Source organism: Camelus bactrianus, chromosome 2 (genome assembly GCF_048773025.1).
Source record: "Camelus bactrianus isolate YW-2024 breed Bactrian camel chromosome 2, ASM4877302v1, whole genome shotgun sequence".
Taxonomy (NCBI): Eukaryota; Metazoa; Chordata; class Mammalia; order Artiodactyla; family Camelidae; genus Camelus; species Camelus bactrianus.
In genome coordinates this window covers 133553697-133570000 of record NC_133540.1, presented here as the reverse complement: position 1 = coordinate 133570000, position 16304 = coordinate 133553697, and the positions used below count along the sequence as shown (strand labels likewise).

The 16304-nt window shown below is 58.2% G+C and overlaps 1 protein-coding gene across 25 annotated transcripts in view; it reads left to right on the top strand.

Moving 5' to 3' along the window:
* ABLIM2 (actin binding LIM protein family member 2) overlaps positions 1 to 16304 on the top strand; it is a 139614-nt gene that overhangs the window by 56249 nt on the left and 67061 nt on the right. For all 25 annotated transcript variants that reach the window (XR_012501667.1, XR_012501665.1, XR_012501668.1 and 22 more), the window contains exons 5-6: positions 4805 to 4931; positions 7627 to 7720. Coding sequence is in view for 22 of the 25 variants with exons in the window: in XM_074350936.1 (XP_074207037.1) it covers positions 4805 to 4931; positions 7627 to 7720 (221 nt within the window). In the remaining 3 variants the exon portion in view is untranslated. The remainder of the gene's footprint in view (positions 1 to 4804; positions 4932 to 7626; positions 7721 to 16304) is intronic.

Genomic DNA, 16304 nt, shown 5'->3' with positions numbered 1-16304 from the left:
GCCTCTAAGCCTTTGCTCAGCTGTGCCCTCCTCCCCGTGTGCCACTTCTGCTTTTACATCCAACTCCCACTCCTGATTGCAGTTTGGCTCTAGCCCACCTCCTCCTGGAAGTCTTCTGGCCTCCTTCTGGTCCTCTCCCTCCAGCACCCATACTCAGCTCCCCACAGTTAATTCCAGACCATCCAGGAGTCCTTTGGCAGAGCCCCTGGGAGAGCATTGATCTCTGGGCTCCTGTGACCTGGAGCTCTCCAGTTAGCTGCTCCGCCCCCCGGGAGCTGGGTCAGAGGGTGTATGCAGTGGGTGCTCAGTACATGCTTCTTGGATGAAAAGGGAGATTGTTAGTGGAAACGATCGGGCACCCGGGGAGTGCCCACAGCCTGTGGATGTGGGCAGAGTGAGAGCGAGGCCGGGGCAGAAAGGCACCTGCCTTCCCTCGAGGGGTGGCTCTTCCAGGACCAGAGATGGGGCTCAGGGGCCGGGAAGGGAGCCCAGTGCTCCAGGACCTGCTTCCACCAGGCTCCCACTGCAGAACATGGTTTTCAGAGCCCACCCTGCATGCAAGGTTGCTGTGGTGTCCCCAGTGTCTCCTCCTGGGACAGAGGAGGGATTTCTACTGATTTCCAGAGCCAGCATCTTGCTCATACGCAAGCCCCTCTCCTGTGTTAAAACCTTCTTCCCACCTGCCCACCGTGTCTGCTACACTGAAAATCTGTGCAGAGGGGATCGCACCTCCCACCTCCTAGGAGTCAAATGTTGGCCTCAAGGGCTGATAATACTTTTATCTGGAAATGAGGTAAGCTCCCAACAGTTCCAGTTGGTGAAGCTGTGGCTTTGGGGCCTGCTAGGAGCGTCCTCCATTCAAACGTTTCTCTCCAGCTGAGGTCTGGATTGATTGAATTTTTGAGAATTTGTTTCACAAACAGTAGCACTATTGTAATTAAATTGGAAGTAGTCATCAAAAACTATAACAAAATTTGCAAAGATCAGGATAAGTTTGAACAGTTTGTCCAGAGCCTCCTGGCAGCCAAAGTAAAAAGGGAAATATGCCCAACCACAGACTTTTTGAAAATTTCAAGACTTTTTAAAAATGTCATGGGCAGAAAGGCTGCCCTTCCCAAGTGGAAATTTATTTTAAAATAACAAATTTGTGTTTTCAAAGAACAAATATTCCACTGACCCCCAGATGGTCTAATAATATAATCTACCCCTTCTCTCCATCCACAGTGAGAATCCCCCACTTACAACCTTTTTTGTGTCTAGAAATCATTAACATTCATCACTAGCTCTTGGCTTCTGTGTGAATGTCTACGGAGTCTTCCCAACTCCTGCCTCCTTTTACCCCCAGGGCAGCCCTGCCAGGCAGGAGTGCCCCCTCCTTGTACAGGAGTGTGAGTGCCCTGAGCCTGGTGGGGAGGCGGGGGGTGTGCTGAGTGTGCAGTGTCCAGCTTGGGAGTGGTGGGGCTGAGGTTTGAGCCAAGGCCTTTAAACTCCAAAGTAGGAAGGGAGAGGGTGTAGCTGAGTGGTAGAGTGTGTGCTTAGCATGCACAAGATCCTGGGATCAATCCCCGGTACTTCCCTTTAAAAAAATAATGAATAAAATAAATAAACCTAATTACCTTCTCCCCACCAAAAAAATAAACTCCAAAGCAGGGGAGCCTACCCTGCTGTGACCAGAGGCTTTCTGAGAAGGTGGCCTTTGTTCAGAAACTTGAAACATAGGTTTCAGTAAGTGGGCGTTGAAGGGAGCAAAGACTGGACACCTCTGGCCTGTGCTAGGGGCAGCTGCCATCCACATGTGAGTGGACAGGGGGCTGCTCTGTGGGGGCAGGGAACAGAAGTGAAAAAGCCTGGTGGCAGAGCCAGGCCAGGGAGCTCCCACTGCATCCTGGAGGCAATGAGGAGCCATAGATGGCTATTGGGTGAGGTAGTGCCAAGGCGGGTAGGGAGAGCTAGGAACACAAGCCTGAGCAGTGCAGTCTGCCTGGCAGGTGGTGGTGGCTGGGGGTGGCAAGCAGCCCCTCTTCCGTAGGGTGGGACGCCACGGCTGGTCACCTTTGTGGGCTGCCTTCCCTGGGGGGTGGACCGTGGCTGGCTGCTCCCATGGCGTCAAGCCTGGTGCCAGGGCCCTGAGCTTCCCTCTTCCGCTCTCTGGCCTGAGCCTGTTGCTTAGCAACAGGATAAGCGCTCCTTGCTGGATGTCCACGCCTTCCCCGGGGAGGGACACACCACTCCTTCCGGGTGGCCAGCCCCTCTGTTCACAACGGAGCATTCCAGGCTGCTGCTGCCCTGGACTGCCTCCCCCCCTGCCCTGGGGTGAGGGTCTTCTCCCGGAGAGCCCCCTTTGCTCCTGTTCAGGCTCCCCTTTTCAGGGCTCCTCCCTGACTCTCCAGCTCTGAACAGGTCACAGGGCTCAGAGAGGCCCAGCACCATGCCAGTCCGTGGCAGCGAGAGTGGACCCTGCCACGTACCACCTGTGGGCCCTAGGCAAGCTAGGTCCCCTCTCTGGTCCTTGGGAATGAAGGTGGGGTCAGCAGTGGATGTGGATGGTGGCCTGGAGGGGCAGCCTGGGGTGGGGGCAGCCGGAGCTGGGAACCTAGGGCCTTGGACGGGGAGCAGCTCTGTCCGAGATGAGGCACCCCTGTGGCCAGTGCTTGGACTTGGCTTCACCTGCTGGGGCCCAGCCCAGCCCAGCCAGGATGGGGTCACACTCAGAACCTGGGGCGACACTTGGAGACAGGACCTGGAGGCCCACCAGAGTCGGGAAGGAAGAGGCATGGCCCTCGCACCTGAGCCCTCCGCTGGGTGTACACCAATGGGGTGGGGTCCTCAGGCCTTCCCAGATAGGTTTCACCACCTGGGCTGTGACCCTGGGAACCTCTGTGGCTTCTGCCCGAGAGAGGTTGCTGTTCAGGTACCTGGGAGTGGGGAACAGGACCTGAGCCCCAGCCCATCTCTCAGAAGTGGGATGAGCCTTGCCTACGGTGAGGCTGTGAGGTTAAAGGAGAGGGTGGCATGGACAGATGCGGAGGGGCTGGGGCCTGTGGGCGGAGCAGGCACTCGGGCTGCTCTGTGGGGCGCTGGAGCCCCCAGGAACCAACCTCTCTCCTGGCACCCCCACAACCAAAACCTCCACCACCACCGCGCTGCAGGCAGGGTTGAGTCACCAGTTCAGCATAGAGCCCAGTGCGTGGGGTGCACTGGGACAGGTTTCATCTGTCCCGGCAGCTGCTTGCAGCTCCCCCTGCGGAGTCTGGGATGCTTGGAGAAATTGCAGGCCAAGCCCATAATGTCTAACACCTTCAAGTGTTAGAACCCAGTGTTCTTGTGTTCGCCCCAGAGCCCCCCTCCGCTCCCTAACCTGGTTAGATCTGTGGGGCAGGGGGTGAGTGGGATCTGACCCTGCACCCCACCCCCACCCTGAGGTCACCACTGGGGCTGAGAGAGGCTACCTGGCACATCCCGGGTGTCTTGCAAGTTATTGGCAGAGCCGGGCCTTGAACGCATGACTAGGTCTGCTAGAGGAAGGTGCACTTGAGGGGAAACAGGGAAAGTGTTTGGGAGGCTCTAGAAGGGTCCTACTAGGGGAGGGCCCCAGGCTCATTCCCTGCTGCGATGGCAGAGCCAGGCCCTGGGCTCAGGCGTGAGTGGGCTGCAGGTTTGGCCCTTCCTGGTGACCTCTGCCCTAGGCAGTGGGAGCACACTCTCTCAAGGACATCCCTGTCATTTGCAAAGTCATGCGAAGCTGTGCTGAGCTCCAGATGTGTTTAGAACATGCTGATTGCCGTTTCCATGACAACGGTCCTTGCACCTTGCTCTTGCCTCTGCGTTTACTGCTCGCTGTTAGTGAGACTCTGCTCAGCGTTGACCGGAACCCATAGGGGGGCTGCGGGCCAGGTGTGACGTCCATGTCCCCCCGCAGCTGCCGGTGGCAAGTCACCCGGAGCCTGTCCCCTGGGGGAGAGCACGCTGCTGACACGTAGCAGGCAGAGTGGTAAAGTATCCGCCTCTCGCAAGGTCTTCCTCCCGCGACAGCAGCAGTTGTGATGAGTGTCCGGCCTCGCGTGCACTATTCTCTCTCTCACTGTTATCAAGCCCACCCTTCCCCCTGTTAACAGCTCCGTAAATTGTGTTCCCATTTCAGTGGGCACAGAGAGGTGAAATGACTCGGCCACAGTCACACAGCTGGTGGGGGCAGCCTGGCTCCGAGGTCCGTGCTTCCAGCCACTCCTGAGGCCTGGCTCTGACCTGAGCTGAGATCCGGAGCAGGAGCTCGGGCAGAGGGCAGAGCGTCCTGTGTCCTAGGTGTGGCACAGGCGGCCACAGAAGACCTGGGGCAGGAGGGCTTCCTGGGAGAGGCGCCCTGGCAGGCGAGCGCTCGGAGGGCGTGGCGGGTGGGGGCTCCAGCCTCTCTCATGCGGCACAGTGAGTTTCAAAGTCCACCTGCCAACAGAGGAGGAAAGTGGGGCCACCCAGACCCACTGCCATCAGGCACCCTGCTGCCTGAGCCGCTCCCTCTCGGGACAGCCCCCATGGCTGTCAGTGTGGTCCTGTCCATCTCCGGAAGGTGGGGCCTCTGTCTCCTCATCCCAGTATCCCCCGCTCATGGTCCAGGCTGCATGCAGTCGTCGCTCAGTGCGTGCAGGAATGAGCCCCATGTGTCTTCTACATGCTCACACTGGCAGTCGTGTATCAGGGTCCTTTAACAGCTCCTGGCCCCCGGCCCACCCTAGATGCCCTTGTGGTGTCTGAGGTCCCACTCCTCTCACCCACGAGGGTGACATCTGTGCTCTGTTCTTTCTTGCAGGTTGCGGGGGCTGCGGTGCAGAGATCAAAAACGGCCAGTCCCTGGTGGCCTTGGACAAGCACTGGCATTTGGGCTGTTTCAAGTGCAAGACGTGCGGGAAACAACTGAACGCGGAGTACATCAGCAAGTGAGTGGGGGGCCAGCCCGCCGGCCCTGCCACCAGGGCTGGGGCAGGGTCCCCCGTGCCCGCCTTGTGCCCTCCACCTTTCTCCTGCCTTCCTCCTGGCTACTCCGTCTGTGTGAGGCCAGGAGCCCCATCCTGGACCGGCGCGTTTGCCCGTGGCCAGTGCCCTCTCCCTGCCAGCCTCGCTTCCTTGACGCGGTTTGCAGAGACTCCGACGCCATTTCTGTTCACTGACACAGAGATGTTAGCGCTCCCATCTTTAACCTTATGAAACACCTCCCCACGCCGCCTCTGGGTGTCACCCTCCCTGTGGAATTGCCCCCTTTGCTGGTGCCCGGAGACCCTGCAGAGTAATAAGTGGACATCAGCTGATGCCGGCAGTATCAGGGCAGCCCTGTCTCAGGTGTCACACGTGTAACAGCACAGCCCCACGCGCTGTCTTCTGCTCCCGCAGGCCAGCACGGTGTCCCTGACGTGTGGTCAGGAGGCGGCGGGGAGAGAGCCTTCTGGAGATCAGGGCCTGAACAGGGCAGCTGGTCTGCCAGGCAGGGGTGCATTTTAATCCCGGGATATCAGGAACCGAGAAGTGTGAGCCCCAGAAAGCACAGGGGAGGGAAGAGTCGGGGGTGAGCTCAAAGGCGCAGAGTGCAGAGCAGCTCCCTCCTGCAAGTGAGGGACTTTTTTGGCAACTTCCGTCAGAGACTACACTCGCTTCTGATGCTCCGAGGGAACAGAGCCATCACAGGAGACGAATGGGTTAAAAAAATACCTGCAATAAAACTGCACAGAATGAAACACACGTACACACATGCACACACCACAGGCACACACTCGTGCACGTGAGACTGTGTGCCACACCGAGGGAATCCGAATCAGGTGGCTGCATGGTCCCGTGTCCGTTCCCCAGTGGACCTGTGCTCGGCTGCTGTGAGATGAGACCACTGGGGGAACCTGGGAAAGCCCACTCTGGGTTTCTCTGTATCGTTTCTTTCAAGTGCATGTGGATCTACAATCATCTCAAATAAAAACGTTGTCATTGAAGGCCCCCAAACCGACATGAGCCTCTGTCCAGGCTGGGTCAGGCTGAGTGAGTGTCTGGCCACTGGGGCCGGGACCTGTTGCCTCTGTCACAGTGAAGGGAAGGAGTGAGTGACACAGAAGGCAGCCTGGGGGACTGGACAGAGCACTTAAAATAAAATAAAATCAGGCCCAGCCCCCAGCACACTGCAGCCCCGCTCACGCGCGGAGGTAGCTCACCCACGCTTAGCAGCCTCGGAACTGCCCCGATTCACAAGGAGGGTGTGGGTGTTGCCATGGGGACGTTATCGCTGCACGTCCTGGGTTTGCTGCATGTACAGCCACTTGCGGGGGCGAGGAGGGTCCCGAGGTCAGGGTCTTTGAAGGTGGGCCCTGAGGGCCCAGCTCACACACTCCCTCTCCTGTGGAAGGGAGGGTTGCTTCCTCCCTGACGCTGCAGCCCAGAGGCTGGGACCCAGCACCAGGTCGTTCCCCTCCTGCCAGCATCTGTGTGATTCACAGTCCAGAGCTTTGAGGAAAAGAGGGCTCTAGTCTCCTGACAGCTTGAGAAATTTTACCTTCCACTGGAGGCTGTGCAAAAATCAAACCCAATCTGGGACTAACACTGCAGGCTCAGCAGTGCTGGGAGAGAGATGCCTGGGTTAATGGGTGCTCTCCGCCGCACCTCCCGCCATGCCCGTCTCCTGATGGGCGGGGCCTGGGGCCAGGTAGACAGCCTTGCTTAGCGGTGACAAGGACAGTGGCCTCAGCCACTGAGTGACAAGTGCCTGCCAAGTGCTGGGCACTGGCCACACCTGGTCTTACTTAGTTCATGCTCTTATGTCTCCCATTTTACAGGTGGGGAAGCTGAGGCCCCGACAGGTGAAGTGACCGCTGGGACTGGGCACTTGAGTGCAAGCCTGTGCACTTCACTGCTGCCCGCCAGCGCCTCCCCACGTGGAGCGGTAGCACCACCGCGGAGCCCTCCTGCCCCGCGCTCACTGCCACTTGTCCCGCTGACCTCAGAATGATGATGCCAGTTGACTTTTAATGAGTTCCCACATTGCCAAATACCTTACAGGCCTTGCGTCTGCATTACCTTCCATCAGCCAACCTGCAGACCAGCTGTTTCCTTGCAGTTCAGTTAATGTGGTTCAACACTGAAGCAACCAGCCCACGGCTGCCCAGTGTCGACTGAAATAAAGTGCCCAACCTAAAAGCTGAGAGTTATGTTTTACTGAGCAGACTTCCTGAGGACTCGAGCCCGGGACACAGCCTCTCAGGCTGCTGTAAGAGACTGTTCCAAAGCGGCAAGGGAGAAGCCAGGATATGTAGGCATTTTTGCAACGTAGACCAGGTAGTCGGAACATCAAAAGATTACTTTTCATTAAAGAAAACCCGATGTCTCAAGTTAAGGAATTTGGTACACCTCAGTTTCTCCACTTGTGAAATGGGATGGTCTTTGCGGTGTTTCTTGTGGGGCTGCTGTGATGGTGGAGGCGGCCCTGCTGGCACCTCTGAGTCCCCAGTACATGCTGTCTGAGGGTCGTGGTGTTAGCTGGAGCAGGGGAAGTGGGTTTTTCCCCCTTGGACATGGCCCTTCCCACTGGGGAGGGCTGTCGTCAGAGCTTGCGGGTCCTCAGGTGCCACCCACCCGTCCTGACTGCCGGCTTTGTTGCAGGGATGGGCTGCCCTACTGTGAGGCCGACTATCACACCAAGTTTGGGATCCGCTGTGACGGCTGCGAGAAGTACATCACGGGGCACGTGCTGGAGGTAAGCGCAGCCCAGAAAGAATTCAGAGACGAGACGCAGAGGTTAAGAAAGTAAAGTGGGAATTTAGTAAGGGGTGGATAGGACACTCTAAAGTGGAGACCAGGCAGGCTCAGGTGAGCCGGTGCCCTGAGTTTCTCTGGCAAGTTGGTTACATAGGGTGTAAAAATGAATGGACAGAATATTCATTGGGGAGAGAGGGGTTTGGGGCCGTATTTTCTGATTTTCATCCCAGCTCCACCTTCCCAAAGGAAGGAGGGATTTTTGTCCTTATTTAGTCTGGATCAGAAGTGTCATGGCGTCGGTGCAAGCTGGGTACGTCTAATCTGCAAGGCTAATTTTATTGAAATAAGAGCATAATGAGCAAAAGGTTATATTAGGACACTGGAGATTCCTGCCTTTTCCCACCTTTCTTTGTCGACCTCCAGGCCTCTCGTCACCCCAGAAAGTGTGGCCACTTATCAGCCCAGAGGTTCCTGCTTTTGTTTCTCTGCCCAGGGACCCTGCTGTTTACCTGACCTGTGGTTTCCTGCATTTGGCCTGCGCCCCTCCTTTCTGCCCAATTCCTGCTGTTTGGCCTGTGTCCTCCTTTCTCTGCTCACATCTAGCTATCTGCCTGCTCCAACAAGAAGGGGACCCTCGGGGTGTCTGACATGCGTGTTTGTGCAGGAATCTGCGTGCCTGAGCCTTTGCTCCCCCTTCCTCCCAGCTCTGCTAGAGGACACCTTCCTCAGCTGTCTAGGGCCTGCTCAGTGAGTGCCACCTCCTCCAGGAAGCCTCCCGTGACACTCTCTCACCTGTGCTCTCTGCACATTGACAGAGTGGTAGGAAGGACTTGAGATCCTCGGCTCAGCCCTTCTGCGTCCAGCTGGGGAGTCTGAGGCTCGGAGGGTGTAACAGTGAGCCTGGGAGGCAGGACCGGCCCCGCAGGCAGGCCGGGCCAAACGTGTTTCCAGGGTCGGGGGCCTCTGGGTGCTGACCTGTGCGTTTCTTGATCTGGGTGGTAGTTGCACGGGTGTGTCCCTTTATGAAAATAACATGTATTGTGAGCTTTTCTACATTTGTTTGGTAAGATCAATCCCATGGGATGACCAGGACCAAACCCCACCAACCCGATTCTTGGTCCCAGCCGGCCCCTTCACCCTGCTCTGCAGCCCCCTCTGGGCTCTGTGCTGGGGCAGGTGGATGGACCATCCCGTGGCCTGTAGGGGAGGACACAGGTGACTAGAGGACCTGGCAGAGCACTGGGAGGGGAGGGGCCCTGATCCAGTCAAGGGGCCTAGGAGCCTTTTCCAAGGAGGTCACAGAAGCAGCTTCTGGGGGTGGGAAGACAGGTTGGGAGGTGAGGCTGCAGGACCCTCCAGCCACCCTCCCTGACAAAGGCTTCTGAGCCCAGGAAAGCCTGGGTAGGATTTGCATTTTTAAAAAGTCCCTCAGATTGCTGCTGAGGCCTGACTGGAGGCCAGCCAGGAAGGGATGGGCATTCCTGCACCTCTCAGGGCTCCTGCCCCACAGCTGGAGCCCAGCCTGCAGCGGGGCCCAGACGCCTTGGTGGAGCTGCACGCTGGGCACTGAGCTGCTTTTCTGGAAATTATACTCAACATCAGAGCAGGAGGGACAGCGTTGCACCAGGGCCTTAGCTCTGGGGAGGCAGAGAGGGAAAAGGAGTGGGCACCCCATCCAGAGGGCCATGTTGCCCTCCCTGCCATCTCCCTCATTCCCCGGCCACCATGGCTGGCATGGTCCCCAGGCTCTGTGTGGAGCTGTGCCCTCCTCTGCCCAAAGGCCTCCATGGATGGGTGTGATTACACGCTCATTGATTGAAGAGAGCCACATCATAGAATGGGTCAGAACCCTCCTCAGGAAGCCAGCGGGACATGTGTGAGGTGTCCCTCAGCTCAGTGCTGGCCCCGGAGTAGCCGGCGGGGTGCACTGTTGTCATCAGGCCGTCAGCGGGCCTCCCCTGATGGACCGGATCGGGAGGGTGGGGGGACCCCGTCTGCAGGGTAAGCATCCCCAGTACTGAATGCTGGGCTGGGCAGGGCCAAATACAGACTTCGGGGGTTTGGAGCCGTGAATGGCCCCCCCGCTGCGCTCTGGTTAATTGACAGGAAGGGACTGCCTGAATGGCCAGGAGCAGGAGAAAAGCAGGTCTGCGGCGGAGGGGGGGGGGGGATACAAAGAGCCTCCCAGGGAAGATTAACGCGCTTGTTTTCGCCTCTGCCGGCAAGTTCCGTGGTGTGCGGGGAGGCCGAGTCGCGCGGGCCCTGCGCAGCTCTGAGCATCCTCACCAGCAAGGCGGCAGCTGCGGCGGGCGGGCGGCGGGCGGAGACGCGCCGGCTCCCTCCGCAGAAGGGGAGCGCCCCCCGCGGTGGCATCTCCTGAGCCCGGCCCAGAGCGTGCTGGCGCCCCGCGGGGCGGGCCGGGGCTACTGGGAGCGGCAGGAGGCAGGTGATGGGACCTGGAAAAGAAGGAAAAGGATCCAGACCACTGGCTGAAGGGTGAAGGTGTCCATCCTCACCATCACGCTGCCCGTTCCTGCCAGCCTGTTCTGGAAAGGGGCACTGGACAGGGTTCGAGGGGCCGACCCGTAGGACTGGACTCTGGTGCCAGGACCCCGTGCAGGTAGGAAGCTCCTGGGTCTGACGAGGAGCCACGCAGGCTGCAGGTGGGTAGGCTTGCCCGGAGCTGGCCGATCAGCCAGAAGGGAGAACCCCAGGCACCTGTCACCCACCTCGTCTTGCCCTGCAAGATGCTTTCCTCTCCGGAGCCCAAGTAGGAGAGCAGCCGGGCCCCCTCCCCCCCCCCCCCCCGCAGGAGCCCTCAATCTGTGCCGCGTCTGCGTGTGCTGGGCCCAGTGCCACCTTCTGCTGGGCGCCAGCCGCCAGCCACCTTGCCGGCTGCCTGAGAAATGCGCATTTGGTGGTGGTGGTGCGGTTCCCCCCACCCCCGCCCTGCTCCCCCCACCCAGTCATTCCTAAATATTTAGCATCCTCTACCTCGAGCTTTCCTGCTTCCCATGGATCTGGGGTGATTACCTGGATGAGCCTGCTCTGTGCTGGGTGTGGAGGAGCGTCCTGGGTCTGGAGGGGACCTGGGAGGGGCTGACATCGGCCCCCACCCCGTTGCCGAGACAGATGGCTAGGCATGTGGGGAGAGCCGAGGTGGGTGGCTGGGAGCAGCCCTGCTGCAGAGCTGGCTCCGGGGGATGGCGTTGCTCTCAGAGAGAGCTGGAAGGTGGCTTGGTGAATTGCTGGGGGACGGTGGTTTAGTGGGACCCACTAGACCAGAGTTTGATAAGGGGGAGGATGTGTTGAGTGAGGGGGAGTCCCTGGCTCAGGCCCTGCCACCACCTTGTTCTCTACTTGTTCTCCCAGGATTAGCAGGACCACTTCCGGCACAGGTGGGAGGGGTGGGGTGGGGGCTGGGAGCGCTTCTGGCTCAGCCCTGCCCTCCTTAACCATGGCGGTGCCTCTGGCTGAGCCCACCTGCCTCCTGCAGCCTGGCTGTCTCCATGGTAACGAGAAGCCCAGGGTCCCTGAGGACCACTAATTAATGCCTTCCTCGTGTTATTCCTTCGTCTCTGCTTCCCTCCTCCAGCCTCCCTTCCTCCCTTCCTTCTGCTCCTCCTTCCTCAATCCACCACTCACCTCACAGACCCTTCCTGAGCACTCACCATGTCCCACCCTGGCCTGGAGGAGCCCTGCAGGGAGGGGGCCGCCCAGGTCCAGCGGCCAGCTGGACACTTCTCCTCCGTTTCACATAGACCATCTCCTGCAACTCCAGGTGCTTGGTTCTTTGTTCCCTCCTTCTTCGCTCCTTCCTTTTCCCCCTTGTAAACGGGCAGGAATTTAATCACTGGGAGAAAACAAACCCTGTGTTCCAAACCAATAAAGGTGTTTACTAAGGACAGAAGTGAAGTCAACTGCCCAAGGCCCCAGCTTCTCTCTTTTTAGAAAAAATTTAATGAATGTGTTTATTTTAAAAACATGCTCAGAAGAAATATCTGTTTATCATAAAATAAATCAGAAAACCATCCATAGTGAATACCATCACCCAGAAAAACTGTTAGCATTTAGATATCCTTTTAGAGTGTGCACGTATACACACACGGTGAGACACACACAGATACAGAGATGCACGCACAGACACAGAGACACACACAGACTCAGAGACACACACAGACACAGAGACACACACACAGACACAGAGACACACACAGACACAGAGACACACACAGACACACACACAGAGACACACACAGACAGAGACACACACAGACACACTCAGACTTGCCTTCAGCCTGACATCATGTCCCCGCTCAGCACCCAACAAGGATCAGTGCCTCTGGTCCTGATCCTCAAAGATGAATCCCTCAGTGCGTTCCCTCGGCACCTGGGGTCGAGGAAGCCAGGAAGGGTACCAGGCAGACGTCCTATTGCAGGACTTTTCAGAGCCTTGATAGCTGACATGATGGAATGCCTGGAGGAGTACATCACTTCTCTGCTCCAGACTCACTGGTCAGAACCCCCACGTCCTCCAGGACCCCTTATGCATGACCGGTGGGCACTGTTTCCTCGTTCTTAAGGTCTTTAAGGGACAGCCCCACTGCATGCAGCTCTGCTGTAGGGCCTGAGGACAGTGGAGGACGAGGGGACAAGGCTCAGTCCTGGAGTGGTCACCCTAGACAGAGCTGAGGGTGAGAGAGGATGGGCCACACCAGCCTCGACATGTCCCCCCTGAGACCCCGAGCCCAGAGTGAGCCTCTCCCAAGGCCAGTGGTGTCAGCGATGTGGAGAGGGACAGGGGTAAGCCAGGGCCTCTGGGGAGGGTCTTGGCCACCATGACGTGGAGCCAGAATCTTCTTTTCAGGACGAAGTTGCACCAGGAGGGTCTTGGGCTGCAGACGCCTCTATGCAGGCTGCCAGGCACTCCCCCAGCTGCACTCCTGCTGAAGGTTTGGATTAGCAAATTTCATTTTATCGAAGTGCTCTGGTGATTAGGTCTCTTAAGATCTGAATTCAGTCTGGTCATTCAGCAAGGAGACTAAATCTTCGATTCAGGCCCAGGGATGTGCCACCAGCAGCCACTGGGAGCTGGCCAGCCTGGGCGGGGGGATGTGTGACATTTCTGACCCGGGACGGGGGGTGGGGGGTGGGGAGGTGAGCTGAGAAAGCAGGTGGAGGCATGGCTGGCTCTCTGGGGAACCGGCGAGGCCCTGGATGGGTTTAGGGAGGAGAAGGGGACGTCTGCATGGGGGGCGGGAGGCACATCGCAGTCCAGGCCTGTCCCTCTCTGCTGCCACAGCCCGGGACGGGGGAGGACGTGGCTGCTTCTCTCGGCAGGGAGGGGAAGGAGTTTCTGGAGCCCAGAGTCACTGCCCCGTCTCCGCCAGCCTGGCCCTGCCTGTGCTCCGTGGGGCCGCGCTCAGAGCCCTCCACTCACCTTGGTACCGTGGAGGAGCAGCGAGCCCTCCCTGCCCCCCGAGGCTGCGTTCCTAACAAGCCTTGTTCTGTCTGATGAAAGAGGAGGGCCACTTGTCAGAAGGCACAAGACATCTTTTTAAAACCACGCACTACAGGATCTCACAGGCTTTGATACACTTTTAAACTCTGAGTCATCTTGAGTCCCACCTGGGTGGGCCACCTGCCCAGCTGGGGGCTGGGGTGGCTGCACAGAGGACCCGCCACGTGCTGATGTTTGAGGCCCTTCCGACAGTGACCACGAGGAAGGGCCCTGAAGCAGCCCACGTGGAACGTGGCCCCGGAGAGAGGGCGGGAGTGACAGCGGGGTTAATACAGGGGAGAGGATACCTTAGTGCTTGGCTCTATGAGCCTGTTAGTCTGCGTGGCCGCTGTGCCAGTGGCTGTGAGGCTTAAATGACACACACTTACTTCTCAGAGCTGTGGAGGCTGGAGAGCCGAGACCCAAAGGGGGCCCCTGGCTTGTGTCCTCGTGGGGCAGAGAGTTCTCTGGTGTCTCTTAAGGACACTAATGTCCGTCTAAGACATCACGGGGGCCCCAGGTCTCGAGACGGCATTCCTTTTTAAGGCTGAATGATCTCCCGTTGACAGAGGCCACAGTGTGCTTACCGCTCGGCCGCTGCCGGCCTTACAGGCTGTTTCCAGCTTCCGGCTGTTGGGAAGGACGCTGCTGTGAACGTTCGCGTACCAGGCTTTGTGCGGACCTGTGTTTTGATTTATCTTTATTTCTCTCGTTCTCGTCTGTTTGTTTTTCATATATGCCTAGGAGTGGAATTGCTGGGTTATACGATTAGTCTGTGTGTATCTTCCGGAGGCTCTGGCAAACCGCCTCCCGCGGTGGCTGCGCCCTTCCCCGCCCCGCACGAGGGCCCGGCTCCCCTGGCCTCGGCAGCGCCTGCTGTTCCCCGTTCTGTTTTGTCGTGGCTACAGTGGCCCTGGTGGGTGTGCCGCGGCGGCTCCCTGCTGCCTGGATTTGCATTTCCTCAAGGACAGTGATGTTGAGCATCTTGTGTTTGCTTCTTGGCTGTTCCTGTATCTTCTTTGGAAAAAAATGTCTGTTCAAGTCCTTTGCCCATTTTTAACTGGAGCGTTGGTCCTTTTGCTGCTGAGCTGTCAGAGTTCTTTATATTTTCTGGAGACTCAACACTTATCAGATCTATGATTTGCAAATATTTTCTCCAGTTCTGTGATTTGTGTTTCCACTTTCTTGATAACGTCCTTTGACGCACAGCAGTTTTTACTTTTTCTGAAGCCCGGTTAATCTGTGGTGGTATTGCGGCTCTTGCTTTTGGTGTCGTATCCAAGAATCCGAGGTCATCAGAATCTACCCTTGTGCTTCCTTCTACAGTTTTATGCTTTTGTGGGAGAACTCTTATTGGCATGTAACACACAGGAGTCCATGAATATGCCATGTGCAACCTGATAAGTCCCCACACACTGGACACACCCAGTAACCAGCACCCAGACCGAGAAGGAGCATGCCCAGCCCCCCAGACGCCCCTGGGAGCCCCCGATGGCAGCCCCCACCCTGACCCTAACAGTGTAGATTCATTTGCCTCATTTTGAACTTTGCAAAACTGGAATCTGCTCTTTAGTGTCTGACTTCCTTCGCTCAGTCTTGGGTCTGTCAGAGGCCTCTGTACCGATTGTTCATGGGGTGGGGTTGGGGGACCCACAGAGTCAGGGACCCCCAGGCTGGAGGCTGAGGCCACAAGGGCCAGACTCCTGGACTGCAAGCCTGGCTCCACCGCCTCACACTGTGCGACCTTGCTCAGCTTCCTCTACCTCTCTGTGCCCTTATGGAAACGAGGGTAGCAATGTACCTCATCTCAAGGATGAAGGCAAGCTAGCGTGTGGAAGGGCTTCTGGCTCACGCTGCGGGAGTCGCTGGCAGCCGCCGCCCCCCACCCCGCCCTGGGGCTGCTGTTTTTGGAGGCCAGGTGCTAGAGGTGGGAGGTGCTTTCTAGGCGGAGGGAAGAGCAAGGATGCGGGGCGGGCTCCCTGCTCAGCCTTAGCTCTCTTTGATCGGGTCAGGGTATCCAGCCTGTCACCTTAGAAGACGCCCCCGCAGTCTCCTCTGTCCACCTGGCTGACGTGCGGAGACGCGACGCGAGGTGCGCCGTGGAGACAGCTGTGTCCGTTTCCCTCATCAGGTGCTGTCTCGCCCAAGTGGCTGTCACCGAACTTCTGCTGTTTGAAGTCATGAGGGTGGGTTCCCCCGACCCAGAGTGAAGGGGGGTGCCTGCAGGAGCGAGGTGTGAGGGCAGGTCACAGGTCGCAGTGGCAACTGGGACCTTGCTGACAGGAGGTTTCTGCTTAAAGCTACAGAGCTGTTCCCGTCCCTGATTCCACCTCAGAGAGGGGGATGCTTTGACCCCTTGGCATTTGGATGCTGGTCATCACTGAAATGGTGTGTCCCCCTCACTCCCCCGGGGCCCAGTGCTGCGGTGTGTTGCGCTACCCAGATCAATCCTGCATCTAGGGGTTCCTGAAGTGACCCCCTGCCAAGTCCTGCCCTCGGAGGCTCACTGTCTAGCAAGGAAGAATTACCTGAAATGATTGTCAAACTCTGTGGAATGGGGCTCTGGGAGCCCAGAACAGGGACATATTCAGGGGGCGCTTCCAAGAGGAGGTGGCGTGGCGGTGAGATAGGAAGGTCCGGGTGGCCCGGGTGGGAGAGCGGGAAGAGCACTCCAGGTGGAAGGGACGGCAGGTGCAAAGGCCCAGAGGCTGCAAAGCAGGCGGGACTGAGGATGCAGCCTCCTGACACTTCCCAGAAGCATCCCTTTGCCTGAAGACCTCGCTGGGCCACGTCCACTGGCACATCGGGCCCCACGCAGGAGAGGAGCCTGCTCTGGGTTCTTCCTCCTGACAAGCAGGGGTCGCCTCGGGCCTGGTTTGCAGGGAAGGCACCGGGGGCCGGGGGAGGGAAAACGAGAGGCTTGTGATGAATTTCACTGCGGCACTTACTGACTCAGGGGAGCGAGTGTTACTAAGTCAGATTCAGAGAGTGGTGATTAACCTTCCCGTTTTAGGGCAGAGCGAGTCGAGTCGGGGCTGAGCATCGCAGGCAGCAGCAGGCTGCAGCCCCGCCCGCCGCCAGG